This window comes from Canis lupus, chromosome 14 (assembly GCF_011100685.1).
Source record: "Canis lupus familiaris isolate Mischka breed German Shepherd chromosome 14, alternate assembly UU_Cfam_GSD_1.0, whole genome shotgun sequence".
Classification (NCBI taxonomy): domain Eukaryota; kingdom Metazoa; phylum Chordata; class Mammalia; order Carnivora; family Canidae; genus Canis; species Canis lupus.
The window spans coordinates 43,336,256-43,354,062 of record NC_049235.1 but is presented as its reverse complement, the minus strand read 5'-3'; the positions used below and the strand labels follow the sequence as shown (position 1 = coordinate 43,354,062).

General features: G+C 40.9%; 1 protein-coding gene across 1 annotated transcript; it reads left to right on the top strand.

Annotated features, from left to right (window-relative positions):
- Positions 1-6,542: 6,542 nt before the first annotated feature.
- On the top strand, positions 6,543-14,847 carry GGCT (gamma-glutamylcyclotransferase). Its single transcript, XM_038557231.1, has 4 exons — positions 6,543-6,776; positions 10,844-10,989; positions 12,041-12,176; positions 14,037-14,847. Exons 1-4 carry the CDS (start codon positions 6,636-6,638, stop codon positions 14,178-14,180), a joined length of 567 nt encoding a protein of 188 aa, XP_038413159.1. The 5' UTR covers positions 6,543-6,635; the 3' UTR covers positions 14,181-14,847.
- The last annotated feature ends 2,960 nt before the right edge of the window (positions 14,848-17,807 follow it).

Sequence of the window (17,807 nt, the reverse complement as noted above, 5' to 3'; positions counted from 1 at the left end):
GAGAAGGTAGTGAGTGTGAGAATGCAGAGGACGGCTGATGGCAGCAGATCTTCCTGACTGATTGGACACAGGGTTTGAAAGAAAGAGATGAGTCAAAGGTAACTCATTTTAGGCTTTAGGCAGCAAACACAATTCCTTCTCCATAACTGCTTATTCCACATCCTTGCAGTTGTTGGAAGTTTGTTTATTTCATACTGCCTGTGTAACCTGGGACCACAAATAATTATTTCTCTGTATTTTAGGTCACTAATATTTATTTTAAAAAAATAATACAGGCATAGCAAAATACTTTGGGAGCTAGAAGTCTTCAAGACACTCTCTAAAATATTTTTGTGGGATTAAATATGCCGCATTTCACATAACCTTTGTGCACTTAATAGAATCTTTCATTTCATTACCAGTGTGGTTTGGAGTATAAGGCTTATGAGACTATCTCGTGAAAACAAAAGTGAGAAATTCAGCTGGATCTGTTAACAGCTGGAGCCAAGCACTTCAGTGAGCTCAGGGCTTGGATTTCTCTAGCTCCATTCTCTCCTTAGGTGTGGTCTTCTTTCTTCTCAGTCACTCAGATCACCTGCCTCCTCTTCCCATTCCATCTGACACCAACTCCAAGAGCCACAAGCTGTAGTCTAGGCGCCCAGTGAAGAGCCTCACCTTCCCAGACCCAAGTTCAAATTCTCAGGGAAGAAAATTAGCAGGAAAAGCACAACCCTGTAATCCCTGATCAGTGCTTCCTTCTAGAAGGAAAATCTACTAAGAAGACAGACCACAGGAGGGCACATGATGTGATAAGCACTGGGTATTATACAAAAATGACAAATTATTGAACACTGCATCTGGAACTAATAATGTACTATATATTGACTAATTGAATTTAAATTAAAAAAAAAAAAAGAAGACAACAGACTACAACTGGGAAGTTGTTTGGTAAACATAGACTCACACTTCAGTCTCTCAGCAGGTGCAGTCTTCTCTACCATAAACAGCATCCTCAATCAGTCCTCTTCTCTCTCACTTCACTCCCGCAACCCCAGTCCAAGGCCACCATCCACTTTTGTCAAGACTTATGTAATAGCTTCTTGATGTGTCTCTTAACTCTTAATTTAATTCCCCCTTGGGATCGATTCTCTGCTCAGCATCCACAATTATCCTATCGACGAGCACATGATATCACATCTCTGCCTAAAACACCCTAATCAATTTTTATCTCTTATAATAAAACTCTGGGATCCCTGGGTGGCTCAGTGGTTTAGTGCTTGCCTTCGGCCTGGGGCGTGATCCTGGAGTTCTGGGATCGAGTCCCACATCAGGCTTCCTGCATGGAGCCTGCTTTCTCCCTCTCCCTCTCCCTCTGTCTCTGCCTCTCTCTCTCTCTCTCATAAATAAATAAAATATTTAAAAAATAAAATAAAAAATAAAACTCTTAGCAAGGTGTTGCATGAGCTGGGCTTTGCAGCCTCAGCCTCATCTCCCACCGCTCTCCCTCTTATTCCTTCCTCTCTAACCACCTGATCTAGTTCCTCAAACATGCTCAACTCTTGTCTGGAGCCTTCTCATGTGGATTTATTTTCCTAGTGGAAGAAAATGCATTGATCATTGAACACACATACCTTGTTTATTTATTTATTACAGCTCTCATTGTATATCAACTAATTGGCATTCTGATGTGTACACCTATCTCTTATGAATCTGGCTACTGTGTATCTACTCCCAGAGTCAAGATTAAATTTCCTAGCCCACAGAGCTAAGAATGAGAACCAGTCCCTATCTGTCCCACTAAAGTACTAAATGGCCCTAAATGGCCTTGCCTAAGCAGCCAGCTTGGCCTTGCTCAGGAGACACATAGCCTTCTTATTACACAACTTGTGAAACTTTCCATAATGTGCAGATGTTTTGGCTTGGAGTATACTTTTTAAAATGATAATGCTAAAATCAATTACAGCAATAGTATTCAAAGTGGATAGAAACAAAATTCTATTTTTATTTTTAAACTAAAAAATTAGAATTTTGCTTTGAAATCCTTCACTACATTTAGTAAATATACTTAAATCTTAAAAGAAGAATTTTGCTTTATTATGACACTAGAACTCATAGTCAGGGAGATGTTACCTGTCTTATGAGAGGTGAGGTATCCTGGGGAGGAGTGGGAGTGCCCCTCTGAGGAGAGGGTGCTGGGGACACCTTCATTCATTTACTTTCCATGTCTTGTGATTTACTGCAACTTACTAGTGGATTTACAGAGAACTAACTAATTCTCACAAAAAAAGATTTCTGTGAAAAAACTGGACGAAAGCTCTTATTAAACTTGCAAGCACAGGGCAGCTGGGTGGCTCAGTTGGTTAAGTGCTTGACTTTTGATTTCGACTAAGATCGTGATCTCAGAATCATGAAATCAAGCCCCATGTCGGGCTCTGCACTCAGCAGGGAGTCTACTTGAGATTCTCTGCCTCTCCCTCTGCCCCTCTCTACTTGCACATGCATATGCACACGCTTCCTCTCAAATAAGTAAATAAATAAAATCTTTAAAAAATAAAATGACAAGCACAAGAAAAGAAAAAAAGAGACCAAGGTCACATTTCTGACTTCTGATATAGGCTCTTTATCACTTACATTCTGGTATAAAAATAATGGTAAGCTACTATAATCCAACAAGGTCAGTCAAAAAATGGAAATTTGCAAGAAGACTATTTGAAATATGGATTTCTATCCACTATTATTTATAATTAATTTGACCCTACATGTATGTTTGCATTATCATGTCAGTTAAAACACTTATTTTTAATTTGCCATTTTGAAGGTAGAATACTATATACATAGTGTATGAATGTGTGTTCACAAATTTTAATGATTCAATGCAAAATTTAAAGACCACTAGATTGAATAATGGCACTTGGAAGAAATCTGACCTCTAATTTATTATCAAGTGACTGAAAGCTAGAATTATTATTTTTTTTAAAGATTGTATTTATTTATTCATGAGAGACACAGAAGAGAGAGGCAGAGACATATGCAGAGAGAGAAGCAAGTTCCATTCAGGGAGCCTGACGCGGAACTCAATCCCAGGACCCAGGATCAACCTGAGCCAAAGGGAGATACCACCCAGGTGCCCCAAAAGCTAGAATTATTATGAAATAATATCCTTACAGATAAGGTAGAGATTGTACTAGAAAGTGGGCTACCTAGGCCACCAGGGCTTTACAGCTTGAGAAATTTGGGAGTCAGTACCCAGGAATAACTGTAGAATCAGAGGGTTTGGCTGTTAAACTAGCTTGCCATTGCTAGCTATAACCTGGGGCAAATGAGTTAACCTACTGCATCTCAGTTTCTTCAACTGTAAAATGAGAATAAAATTAGTACTTTCTGCATAAGGTTATTTTTGGGATTAAATGAGCTAATATTTATGAGTTTAAATTGGTGCCTGGTGTTTGGTAAATGCTCAGTGAATATTTACTAAATATTAAGCTTTGATTAAATTTGGAACAAAAACCCTTGCTATCTACTGCCTTGGCCAACAGGGGTCAGTACACAGCAATTTACATGGGGAAGCTAAATAAAATGCTTAATGAGTGTAAGAAACGATTTTCAGTGTTTGAGGAAAACTTAGTGCTTCAGAAAATTTTTGTAAAATGGTGTTAAAAGAAATCAGTAACCATAAAAGTAAGCAATTAGTGAGAAACATAGGAAGAGAAAAAAAAAGTCAAAGACCTTAGAAAATAATTCAATAATAAATACATTTAAAATGTCTAAAAGTGATTGAAAATGCAGAAGGATATTTTAAGTGGGAATGCCCCAAAGCAGAGGCCTTAAAAATTCATGGTGCCGTAGAGTGCTGTGTTGCCAAGAAGAACAGCTTGCTCAATGAAGTAACCAAGTATGTATTTCAAGTTCTACTTGAAGACTACTCTGATGTCTGAGGGATGGGAAAAGGCATGAGCCTTCCTATTTTTCCAATTACCTAACAGTGTTATTGCCTATTGAGTGCTCACTGTATGCCAAGTGCTGTACACACATCACCATATTTCTCTTCTGACTTTTTTTTTTTTTAAGATTTTATTTATTTATTCATGAGAGACACAGAGAGAGAGACAGAGACAGGCAGAGGGAGAAGCAGGCTCCACATGGGGAGCCCGATGTGGGACTTGATCCCAGGTCTCCAGGATCACCCCCTGGGCTGAAAGCAGACGGTCAACCACTGAGCCACCCAGGCGTCCCTTTTTTCTGATTTTTTAACATGAAAATGGTCAAATATATAGAATAGATAGAATAATAAAATGAACATCCATATACACATCCATCAATTGAACATTTAACACTTTCCATATTTTAATTTTTCTAAATTATTTTAAGATACAGATATAAAACATTTTATCCCTAAATACATTAATATGTATATCTAAAAGAGAGACATTTTTCTACATAAGCACAATGCTATTATCATACCTAATAAAAAAGCCATTGTTTAATATCATCTCATGCCCTGGTTTGTATGCAGATTTAATTGTCCCCAAAATATCTTTTATATCTGGTTTATTGAACCAGAACCAAGGACAAGCCATTGCACATAGTTACTATGTCTTAGATTTGTTTTAATCTAGAACACTCTGCCCTCAGTCTTTTTTTTTTTTTTTTGTAATTACAGGGACTCAATTTAAGAGACAGCCATTTGTTCTACAGGATGTCCCACCATTTGTTCAGAATTTTTCTGATGGTTTCCTCTCAGTATCATTTTATTCTTTACCCTTGTTGTTCCTGCTTGAGCTTGATTATATAGAAGTGAAAGAGTTTGGGAAACAATGCTTCACAGACAATACTAGTGCTTCATATTGTATCACATCAGGACACACATAATGTCGGGTTGGTCCACTTTTAGTGATTATAAGATCAATCTAGGTTAAAGTGGGAGGAACCAGATTCCTTCTGGTTAATATGTTTTTCTTCACACTACAGCTAGCAATCCCTGGGGGATAATTTGGCCCTAGGTGAATATTCTTTTCCCCATCACCCTGGCACCAAATGGTTTCATTGATGATCCTGGCGTGAATCAGTGATTTCATTAGGGGCTACAAATTGGTGATTTTTTTCCAATTCTATCATTCATCTTACATTATTTAGCTGGCATACGTTTGTAAAGAGAACTGTTTCCTCATTAGCTGGGACTATTTGGTTACCCTGAAATACAGCTGCAAGTAGAAGGGCAAGATAAATGTTTATTTTCTTAGATTACCACTTTTCAGAGTAAAGAGTTTCTGTAATAGTCACCATGGCGAATGAGGCTTTAAAAAAATTTTTTTTTATATATTTGGTTTACTCTTCTGGTGGGGCTTTTATGTTTGACATTCTCAATCAATTACAGTCATTATTTTTGGTGCTCAAGTAGTTCTAATTTTGGCCAGTGGGCATTCCTTCAAGTTGGCTCCCATGTCATTTTGAAAGGACCTTATTTGCCTTGGATACTTCCAGACTTTACTGTCACAAGATGTCCCAGGCACTCCTATTCGTTCTCAGTTTTTGACCCCGCAGAAACCATTTCTCCAAAGAGCCCTGGGACCTTTTAGTGGACAGTGGTATTTAGAGGCTGCCTTTGGCTGGGGTCCTGATCCCGGAGTCCCGGGATCGAGTCCCGCATCAGGCCCCCTGCACGGAGCCTGCTTCTCCCTCTGCCTGTGTCTCTGCTTCTCTCTGTGTGTCTCTCATGAAAAAGTAAAATACCCCCCCCCCAAAAAAAAATTGGGTGCAAAGGAAAACCATTGCCCTGAGTTCAAATTAATATTTTCATTTCAAAGTTAACAAATATAAGGTTTTACTTCTCGTTTTTACCCTTTTATATCTTATTTTACCCTGGAGTTTTTGCACCTAATAACATGAACAAAATCATTCTTTAAATACTTAAAGCAAGCCTGTGAGATAGGGGATCCCAAGCTGTATAGCATGCGATCGTGATTTACGTGCAAGTCGCTATTTTACAAGGAGGAAACAGACAAGAGGTGCCCAGGTTTACGCGGGGCAGTAAAGGGCAGCGTCGGGATTTGAACCCCGCCCGCTAGTTCCATCCAGGAAGGGAGTCCCGGACATTCCCAGGGGCTTCTCCAGGGAAGTGATCAGGGCCGGGGATGCAGGGACCAGCATGTGGGGGAACAGCCTGCCGTGGCCGAACAGGGAGCTCCCTAAAGAGCTCGAAAAGCCAGGGGGCCACACCTGCCCCACCTGAAGGGCAGAAACCCCGGTCCGCACCCGCGCGGCGCAACCCCCAAAACCGAACCCACCGGACCCGACCGGCCTCTCCGTAGCGCCCGCCCACCCGCCAATCACAGGGAGCCTCGGGTATCTGGGCGGGACCATAGAGGAGCACGTCCAATGAGGAATCGGCTCCCGGTCGCCTCAGGACTGAGCCTCTCAGAGTCCTAACGGGAGAGTGGATAGGAGGTGGCGGGCTTGGCCAATCATCGCGGGGGTAACTGTATAGCTGGGACCGGCAGCCAATCAGAAGAGCGGTCGCATCCGGCTCGCCCGGCCCACGCTTCCCGCCTTTCGGCTCCCTCCCGAGGCGCCGGCTGGTTGGCGGCGGGAGCGGCGGCGCTCGCAGGTGGTCTCCTCGCCGTGGTGCCGGCGCCCCGGGCCGCGGTGTGTGGCGCGCCATGGCGGACTCGGGCTGCGAGGCCCCGCAGGGCCAGGACCGGGAGAGTTTTCTGTACTTCGCCTACGGCAGCAACCTGCTGACCGAGCGGATCCACCTCCGAAACCCGTCGGCCGCGTTCTGCTGCGTGGCCCGCCTGCAGGTCAGTGCTGCCGCCGCCCCGCCGACGACCGGGCCGCGTTCGGAGGAGCCGCCTTCCGGGGCCGGGGCGCGGCTCCTGCTGCGCGGCTCCTGCTGCGCGGCCACGTCGGGGCGGCCCGCGGGGTCGGCCGGCTCTCCCCGGGAGGCTGGGCCTGCCGGCCGACGTGGGGCGCGCGCGCAGCCTCCCTGCCTCGGTTCCTCCACACGTCGGCGCCCCCGTCGGGGACCCCGCCTCCCCGCCGCCCCTTGCTGCGGGGCTGGTCGGCTGCTGCCGGGAGCTCGGCTGCGCGGGGGCCGGTCGGTAGGAGGGGCTGTGCCCGGCCACGTCGGGGGCTGCTGCACCGCAGCCCACCCGGGTGAAAGGCGCTGCTCTTCGCGGGAGCCTGGGACTCTCCGTCTCGGCGTCGGCGTTCCCGCCGCTGTTGGGCGTAGGCATCGCTGAAATGAATAAAACCTAAAAAAAAAAAAAAAAAAAAAAAAAAGTCGGCAAATTGAATTTAAACTTACCAGATGTAAAAAACAAAACAAAACAAAAAAGTTGGGCAGCCCCGGCGCCTCAAAAGTTAAGCACCACCTTCAGCCCAGGGCGTGATCCTGGGGCCCCGGGATCGAGTCCCAGGTCGGGCGCCCTGCGTGGAGCCTGCTTCTCCCTCTGCCTGTGTCTCTGCCTCTCTCTCTCTCTCTAGAATAAATAAGTAACATTTTTTTTTTTTTAAGTCAAAAAAATTGCTCTGCGGTACAACCAGTTCATTTCTTCGGAGTTTCTTCCCTGCAGATAACAAAAGTTGATAAAGTTGGCTCCTTTGAGGACCTCCAGGTCTATGAGAGGGATACCCAAAAAAGATTATGTACGAAATCTTTTGACATTGTTGAATTAGACAAACACGGTCTCTGCTGTCGTTGTCCGGGTTTCTTAGTTGCAAGCAACAGAAAGTGGCTGATGGAAGCAGAAAAAAAGAGTCTGTTTGAAAGGCTGTTGGAGGACTCACAGAATGACCCGGAAGGCAGGACCACAGAGCTGACCAAACAGGCCAGGCAGGCAGAGGAGGGGTTCGTTGTTGAGTCAGTGGATGGAGCCTGGGACCCTTGATCTCAGGGTTGTGAGGTCAAGCCCCACTTTGGATATGGAGCCTACTTTAAAAACGAAAATGAAGAACAGGCAGGCATAAAGGGGAGCACAGCAACTGTAACAGCCAGTGTCACAGATAGAACTAGCCCAGGGGGCCGCTGGTGCACTGCTGCTGAACTTGATGAGTGTGGACACTGTGTTGTGCGTCACTGATCCTGCCTGCTCGGGACCTTACCTGCTACTGTCACAGCTCAGGGCAGTTCCTGAAAACTAGATGCGTCCTCCACCTCTAGGGGGTCATTTCCCCGGTTCTTGGGCGCGCTAGCTCTGGCTTCTAATTCAGAGTCCCAGGTGGGTGTCCTGATTGGCTAACTTGGCCATGTGCCCACGCCCTGACTGCAAGCAAACCTGGGAGAAGCAACTGCTGGCATTTGAAGCCTCAAAAATGGGAGTTGTGCTCTAGCACTTTCTACCCCCCAGACTCCTGAGGGCGGAGGTTGCCCAACTGTGGGAAAGAAGTTCAGATGCTTATAGTTGGGACAAGTGGAAGAGCTATCAAGCAAATGATTATTCGGTTACGGATATGGTGAGTTTAAAGAGGAGACATGTTGTACCTTCCTCTGAATTTTTCTGTGAACCTAAAACTGCTATAAAAAAGTGAAGTCTTTAAAAAAAAATGAGGGGGGTGCAGCCCCAGTGGCCCAGCGGTTTGGCGCCGCCTTCGGCCTGGGGTGTGATCCTGGAGTCCCATGTCGGGCTCCCTGCATGGAGCCTCTTCTCTCCTTCTCCCTCTGCCTGTGTCTCTGCCTCTCTCACTCTGTGTATGTCTCTCATTAATAAATAAATAAAATCTTTTTTTTTTTTTTTTAAAGGAAACCTGCAAGATACTGTGGGAATCTATGACTTGGGGTCCTGACCTAAGAGCTTAGTAAAGCTCTTCCTGAAATATGACTTTTACACAGAGACTTGAATGATTGGGCAGGGGGAGACCAAGAAAAGAGAAGGAACAGCATGTACGAATGACCTCAGGAAAGAAGAAGCTGGATCATCCAGCTGCTATGGCTGGAGTTTAATGTGTGAGGAGGATATAGCATGGCAACTAGAGAGGTAGGGAAGTACCACATGTTACAGGGCCATAGAGGCCAAAGAAGACTTTGGTCTTTATCTTGTGAGCAATGAAAAGATCCATTGCAGAATTTAAGCAAATGAAAGATGAAATTTACAACTTCAAAGCTCATTCTGGTTGCTATGGAAAATGGATTGGAAAGGGAGACAGCAGTGGTTGTAGGGAGCCCAGTTAGAAAGCTTTTGTAGCAATGCATGCTAAGGATAATGGTACCTTGAACTGATAGCAGCGGAGGGTAAATGGGCTAGAGAGAGATTTAGGAGATACCAATGTTAGGCCTTGGTGATTGATTATGAAGAGAGGAAGAGATAACAGAGGTGACTAAGGTTTTGGATGCAATAGGGTAGATGATGGTGTATTTGTAAAGAGAAGAGGAGAATTAGTTTTTGAACATACTGAGTTTGAGATGCTTGTTGTACATCCAAGTGAGGAGTGAAATATTAGTGAGCATTTATTAACTATTCACTGTGTGGTAGGCCCTGTTCTAAGCACTTCTGAAGTTTAGAAGAGAGATCTGGGTTGAATTAAAACATGATTGGAATATTGGATGGTATTTAAAGTCATTGGAGCGGATAGACTGTCTTGAACAAATTGCTGATGAACAGGGAAAAGGACCTAAACTGAGCCCTTAGCCACTCTATCATTTAAAGGCCAGGTATGGAGGAAGAATTAGCAAAAGGAATTAAGATCAGGGAACAGTCGGAAAGTCAGGAAGGAGACAGAACAAGACAGGGTGGTTAACTATGTTAGAAGCAGCCGAAATGTGGAGCAAGCAGAGGAATGAAAATTGTCTATTGGATTTAGCAGTGGACAGCCAGTACCTAATGTGGTTGTGACTTTTTATCTGCTCTCCTGATGTCCTGACGGGGCTACTTGGTCCAGTAAACCAATTGAAGAAGAGACTGGTCACTCATACCAACCTTTCTTCTGAAACGTCTGACATTTCTAAGAAAATAAAGGTGACAGGGATAAAATATAAACCTTAGATTCAGTATCTAGTCCAGCCTTTTATTATTAAGGAAACTAAGCGCTGGAGAGATGAAAAGAAATTTTCTATACCAAACAGCCAAATAAGGGTTTTTAATCTTTCCCAGTACTCTCTGCTCTGATTTACCCATCTCTATAGGGAAGCGGCCCAACTGGAAACCTGGCTCCACTACCTATTAGTTGTGAGACCTTGGGCAAGTTGCTTAATCTTTAGAAGCCACAGTTTTTCTTACTGATAAATGGGTATAATAAGGTTGTTGGCAGGATAAAAAGGAGAGTCCATATAAAGCTCATAGTGTAGTTATAGCACTAGTAATGTACTAGTGTTAGCTGCTCTTAAGTTTATTATAGATATAATAGTATAATTCATGAATGTTAAATTACTGTTAGTAAGTATACAAATCACCCTCAAATGCCAGCTCCTTGAGGGCAAACATGGTGATAGATGCTAGTAGGATACTCTCTACATACATAAAAGTAGGTTATAAGCCCTATGTAGCTACCGAGACTCAACAATTATGTATACTACGGTTGCCTCTAAGTTAAAATCTATGTGTATGTAGGTAGACTGGTCAAAAATGAAAATAGTTATGTTAAGGCATTGGAATTACAAGGGTTTTTTAAACCTTTAAACTGTTTATGGTAAGATGTATACATATTATATATGTAGTGTACATTTCACTTTTAAAGAAGAATATGAAGAAATACAGTCCTTGAGATCTGGGTCCTTGTTTTATCTTTGTATTTTTTATGGTTCCTTATGCAGAGAAGGAACTCAAAGTTTATGTTTTAATTGCATGGAGTTCAGGGTAATTTTTTTTTATTTTAAGGAAGGAAATTTGGGTTTAAGTGGATATTGATTATATCATTTTGGTTTCCTTTGTAGGATTTTAAGCTTGACTTTGGCAATTCCCAAGGCAAAACAAGTGAAACTTGGCATGGAGGTATAGCCACCATTTTTCAAAGTCCTGGAGATGAAGTATGGGGAGTAGTATGGAAAATGAACAAAAGCAATTTAAGTTCTCTGGATAAGTAGGTGGCTTCTAATTATAAGTTAAATAATAACTAATTCAGAAAGTGGATCATATGCAAAGATGTGTATATATGTGTTGGTTTTTCAAAACCATATACTATGTTCTTTACACTTTAGAGTTAACATAAAAGGTATAATGTGCACATCCTAAAAAGAAAAGCCTAGTGGCCTCTGACTGGCTCAGTCCATAGAGCATGCAACTCTTGATCTCAGGGTTGTCAGTTCAAGCCCTATGTTGGGTGTAGAGCCTACATTAAAAAAGAAAAAGAAAATGCCTAGAAGGCTCACATATTTTGATTGAGATTTGAGGGGACGTTTATAATCTCTAATGCAAAAAATGGAAGTCCTTATTTTTGTTCTATTTATCTTTTATAAAAGATCTTTGTAGTTTCATATTGTGAAAATGCCTGAAGATATTTGTAATTGTTGCATCTTTTTATTGGTTTCAAAAGCAGTTCAATTTTTATTAGAGTCACTTTTTAAAAAAGTAATTCTTTAAGGCTGCAGTTGAGTCAGCAAAAAAGGAATAACTTGTGAAAACTTTGACAACATACTAGAAATGTTTTTGATACTTTTTACAACTAGAACTCTGAAGAGTTGTGTGACAGAACATGTATACAAAGAAAGTTGGCAGAAAGGAGTAGGACTTTAGAAGAACACATTATCTGATATGCTTGATACCTTAATGTCACTGGTGAATGAGAATGAGCCCTTCCTTCTACTTTTCTTTGGATGAATATTGTTGTCGGAACAGTCATTTTTTATAGCCTAGAGGGCAATGTTGAAGGGTATAAAGATTGAAATAACTATATTCAAGCATGTGCTTAGATAGGATAAATATAGAGGTCTGTTAGAAGTATACCAAGTAATACTAAGAGGCTTTCCAATTGAAATACTAAGTTTACTTTTGTTGTAGTAGTATTTATAATATTTTCTGCATATCCCAAAATACGTAGGGAGCAAGTACCTCCATATATAGGTAAATTTTTAATCCAGTAAACTAACTTGGTTAAGTCAAATATGTTTAAAATTTGGCTGTTCTGGTTTCAGGCAAGAAGGGGTTAAAAGCGGAACATATGTTCCAATAGAAGTTGATGTTTATACTCAAGAAGGAAAAGAAATAACCTGTCGAAGTTATCAGATGAAAAATTATGAGAGTGCTCCCCCATCTCCCCAGTATAAAAAGGTAAACTACTTGCAAAGACTTTTGGTGATTCCTTTTTATTTTCCAATGAGATAAACTAAAAAAGATCTTGTTTTAAAAAGACTTTGTATGCATTAAATTCTACCTGAATACTTCATTCTTTTTTTGCCTGTCCTACCCCTGTGGACACTTCATTTTAATCAAAATGTTTTTAATGCAAAGGTGATAGTTATTTACCTAACTTGCAAATTGAAAAATGTTCAGATTTATTTGTAATGAAAGAACCATGTTCCTAAACCACATTTATTTTTAAAAACTTTGGAAATATATAAAGCCATAATTCCAGGTGTGTGTTTTCTTTCTTCAAGTAGAAAATAACATATATGCGTGTATTTTTAGTGGATTTATTCTGTACATAGGCATTTTTTTTCCTCCACTAAAGAATATTTCGTAATAGTAAGATTCATTTTTATGGAGAAAAAATATATTTCCTATTGCTGAAATGTTTTCCATCCTAAAATGGAGGGAAAAAAGTCATCTTGTCTTTCAGAACCAGAGAAATCACTCCCACAAGCATAGGAGAAGAATGTGGGATAGAAACCCCAGCATCCCTTTTTAGAAACCTAAACTTAGGTACTTGTGGAAGGCCTAATCAGGACATAGCACCTGGAGTGGATGACCAGTTCCTGGGCTAATCTGGAATTTTCTAGTATGGAGCCTAGAAGAATTAAACTGCTATGAATCTGAGAAGTACCCACTAAGCATAGTTGTCATTTATTACCTCAGTTCTAATTCAGAGGCAGAGTAGACTCAGATTAAACTAAAACTGCTCCCTGAAAACTTTAATTTTTTTTTAAAGAATGGTGTTTTTTCTTAATAGATCATGCGAATTCTATACAAAAAGTTTTTGTCATAAAATAAAAATGTTTTAAAGTAGAATGAGTAGAATAAAAAACAAAAGGAATAACATGTTAGCAAGAATGTGGAGAAAAAGAAACCCTGATGTGCTGCTTGTGGGAATGCAAACGGGTACAGCCACTGTGGAAAACAGTATAGGGGTTCCTCAAAAAATTAAAAATAGCATTATCATTTGATCCAGTAATTCTGATACTGGGTATTTACCCAAAGAAAATGAAAACATTAATTTGAAAAGATATATGCACCCCTGTGTTTACCGCAGCATTATTTACAATAACCAAGATATGGAAGCAACCCAAGTGTCCATCCATAGTTTGGATAAATAAGACATGGTGTGTGTGAGTATACACACACACACACACACACACACATACATACAATGGAATATCACTCAGCCATAAAAAAAAGAATGAGATCTTGCTATTTACAGCAACACAGCTGGACCTAGAAGGTATTATGGTAAATGAAATAAGTCAGACAGAAAGACAAATACTATATGATTTCATTCATACTTGGAATTTATGAGCAAACAAATGAACAGACAAAAAAATAGACTCTTAAATACAGAGAACAAACTGGTGGTTACCTTAGGGGAGGTGGGTAGGGGAATGAAATAGGCGAAAGAGGTTAAGAGCATACTTACTATGATGAACACTGAGTAATGTAAAGAATTCTTGAGTCCTTATATTGTATACCTGAAACTAATATAACACTATATGTTATACTTCAGTTTTTAAAAATATCTGAATATGTTATTGAGTAGAATTGATACTCCATAAGGATGTATCTTGTGGCTTTGAAAACTCCCTGCACATTCATGCTCATTGTGAGAGGAATGACTGTCTTTATTTTGTTCTATAATTGTTTATTCTAGAGTTATCTGAAAGCTAATATTTTGTACTTTGATACTGCACATGAAGCTGTGGTCTATTTAATTATGTTCCCAACTAAAAGATATTTCTCATTTATTTTAACCATTTCTAGGTCATTTGCCTAGGTGCAAAAGAAAACGGTTTGCCACTGGAGTATCAAAAGAAGTTAAATGCAATAGAACCAAATGACTACAAAGGAGAAGTCTCAGAAGAAATTGAAGACATTATCAAAAAGGGAGAAATAAAAACTCGTTAGGACCTAATAGAATATATCTACAGATATTTTCTGTATGTGCTAATATATTTTTAACATTTAGAACAGAGATTTGAGATATCTCTATGTTTAGTACATTTTCAGCAGTGCTCTGAAGGGGTGTCTTACTTAGGTGATTCTTTGTTTTCAGATTATAAAAAGAAACTAGGTTAGAAATTAGATAATTGAAAAGGTTGCCATGAGGCACTGGAATGCATGACAAGTGGATATGGGTACTCCATCTGTGAATACTTAGAAGTTATTTTCTGCAGTTGAACGTGTTCTTGCTCTGTGACAAAGGAGAGATTTGCAACTTAACGATTGTGCGGGTGAATTGCTCTGCTCTTGGATTTTTAAAATCAGTTTAATAAGAGCAAGGAAACTGCAGAGACAGTTGATAATTTTTTTTAATTTAAAAATGGTATACTGTTCTTAGAGAAATAAATGTATTTGTGGTTTAACCTATATTCCTTACTAAAGTACTATATTTAACTTTGTTAGAGACTCCTATCATCACACATACTGGGTATGGTGTCGGCTGTACAGATTATGAGGGATTATGAGGAGAAAAACATTTTATGGAAGCTCCAGTTTGACTCTTGGCTTCTTGAATTTACTGAACAAATGAAGAAAGAAGAGTCATGAATAAAACAGCACTGATTATCAAAAACTCAGGTCTCTGGAGTTAGACTTTTGAAATAGGTTATTGGAATGAAGTGAGCTAGCTGCAGAAACATAAAGATTTGGTATATTCTCTTGGGAAAAATAACCAAAGAATTTTTCAGCTACAGCCTTTATAGTGGGACTGAACCATAGACTTCAGGTTAGATCATGTTTTATAGCTGGTATACCTCACTGTTTTCGAGTATACTCTCTAATATTCTAGTTTTCATCAGTTCCTAACTCCTCCCAAGAAGACTGTTTGTCAGTACCCAGAACTCAGTTACAGTAATATAGTGAACAAGGCTTAGTTTTGGTGTAAAAACAATATTCTCATAATCTATCTCATCCACCTAAAATGACAACTTTCATTAAGGAATTTAAAACACTAACAATAAAGACTTCATGTCTGGCCTTTGAACGTAAATCTGGTAATTAGGAGTATATTGTTTTTCCAGTTTTCAAGGTAGTACTACCAAATGTCCTATGCAGGGGTTTGCATTTCCTCCAGTGATTTTGGCCCTCTAACCACAATACCACCAGCTCCTGCATAAAACTCTAACAAACAGTTTTTGAAAAGCATTTCTGGGCTTGCAGAAAAATGAGGAATACCTTCAAGTTGTACCAATCCTTTTCTCACAAAAAGAAGATAAATATTTTCTAGCACTGGTAAAGAAGTGAAGCTAACATCTTTGGGTACAAATGCCAATAATAGCCCTGGAATTTGACTACTAACCCTTGAGCAATCCTGCTGCAGGACAGGAAAACAACCTGAGAATTCTATATGAAACTAGGACCCTTGGGATCCCTGGGTGGCGCAGCGGTTTAGCGCCTGCCTTTGGCCCGGGGCACAATCCTGGAGACCCGGGATTGAATCCCACGTCGGGCTCCCGGTGCATGGAGCCTGCTTCTCCCTCTGCCTGTGTCTCTGCCTCTCTCTCTCTCTCTCTCTCTCTCTCTGTGACTATCATAAATTAAAAAAAAAAAAAAGAAAGAAACTAGGACCCTTGAAGAGAATTAAAATGATCTCTAGTAAGCCTCGTGGCTTCCAGCAGAGGTATATGCAAATCCTCTCTGGAGAAAGCAATTTTAATTTAGGTCCTCAGAATGTCCACCTGAAAATTTAAAAGATAATAATAAGGGATCCCTGGGTGGCGCAGCGGTTTGGCGCCTGCCTTTGGCCCAGGGCGCGATCCTGGAGACCCGGGATCGAGTCCCACGTCGGGCTCCCAGTGCATTGAGCCTGCTTCTCCCTCTGCCTGTGTCTCAGCCTCTCTCCTCTCTCTGTGTGACTATCATAAATAAATAAAAATTTAAAAAAAAAAAAAGATAATAAGGAAAATGATGTATCATAAGTGAGAACAGAAAAAATATCTAGATCCCCAGGGTTTTGAGATACTGAAATGATCAAAAACAGTATGAAATAATTATATCTGGAGACTGACTTCTGGAAAGATAGACATAATCTTCCTTATTCCTTCTGTTAAGTACAACTAAAACATTATATATAAAACATTCCGAAAGGAGGAGAGAAAGCAGGCTAGTCAGGGACCTCAGGACCAAGACACAAGATGGTACTGAATTCCCTGAGTTTTCTATTGCCTCATACAGCTCAAATGTGTAGCTGAAGAAGTCAGCAATCTAAAGTACCTATGAGCACAGACAAGCAAAATAAGGAAAACCTACTCTAGTCAAAGGACTAGGAAATGTATTATCTAATCAGACAAAACTTTCAGAAAATAAATGTTCTCCAGCCAATTACCACAAGGAAAAATTATGGACCCCACTCCTACCTCTAACCCATTCCAAGAAAGATCAAGAGGGGAGCCTAGACTTCCACCCTCACCAGGCACTCTAACACTGTCCCCTATCACAACTACCAGGGTAGTGTCAGAAAAAGCTGAGAAGGGACCCCCCCGCCCCCAGCAATAACAGACCCTGTCTCTGCCTACCCCCCCATCATGTTAGTGGATACCATGCAGGGAGCCTGGACTTAGACTGCCCATCGGGCATTAACAAGTGCCTCCCTCTCTGCTGGGGTGGTGTCAGAGGCCAAGTGGTAGTTGAGGACTTTCATCACCACCCAATGACAAAAAAGCCATCCTTTCCTATTACATCAGTGAATGCCATTTAGGGGGGCAGTGATCAGGCATTCCTACTCCTAGGAGCTGGGGAAGTACCAGTGGAGGCTTATTGGGAGGTTGGAACTCCCACCTCCACTCAACAGTAACACTGTTAACACTCCCTTGAGTGACAACAGTAGCTGAGTGGTAACCTGAACTTCTACCTCCATTTAGCAATATCAAGACAATGACCCTTGCTGCCTTCTGCTGGAGTGGTTTCAGGTTAAGCTAGCTAAAGTAGATTTCAATAAGATCCAGAGGCTAATAATTTCCAGAATGTCCAGGTTTTAATTGAAAATCACTAATTCCAAGAGCCAGGAAGATCTCAAACTAAATGAGAAAAGATCATAAGTAGATGCCAAAACAGGTTATCTTAGAGGAAAAAAGCAGTGAATTGGAAGAAAGAACAAAAGAAATTGTTCTATCTAGCACAGAAAAAACAGACTGGAAAAAAAATTAACAGCCTCAAGGACCTATGGGACTATAATAGAAGATCTAACATTTGTGTCATGGGAGTCTCAGAAAGAAAGAAAAAAAAAAAAGAGGGGGAAAAAAGAGGGCAGATTGAAAAAATACCCAAAGAAGTAATGGTTTAGGGCAGCCCAAGTGGCTCAGCGGTTCAGTGCTGCCTTCGGACCAGGGCATGATCCTGGAGACCCGGGATCGAGTCCCACGTCAGGCTCCCTGCATGGAGCCTGCTTCTCCCTCTGCCTGTGTCTCTGCCTCTCTCTCTCTCATGAATAAATAAATAAAATCTTAAATAAAAAAAAAAGTATAGTTTAAATGTCCTAAATATGTTAAAAGACATAAGCCTATAGATTCAAGAAATTGAATGAAGCCATGACAG

What these genes read in the sequence shown, in the direction of transcription:
- GGCT (XM_038557231.1), top strand. Translation starts at nt 6,636, where the DNA reads ATGGCGGACTCGGGCTGCGAGGCCCCGCAGGGCCAGGACCGGGAGAGT. An exon ending in GCTGCGTGGCCCGCCTGCAG is followed by an intron (nt 6,777 to 10,843) that starts GTCAGTGCTGCC and finishes TTTCCTTTGTAG; the next exon opens with GATTTTAAGCTTGACTTTGG. An exon ending in AATTTAAGTTCTCTGGATAA is followed by an intron (nt 10,990 to 12,040) that starts GTAGGTGGCTTC and finishes TTCTGGTTTCAG; the next exon opens with GCAAGAAGGGGTTAAAAGCG.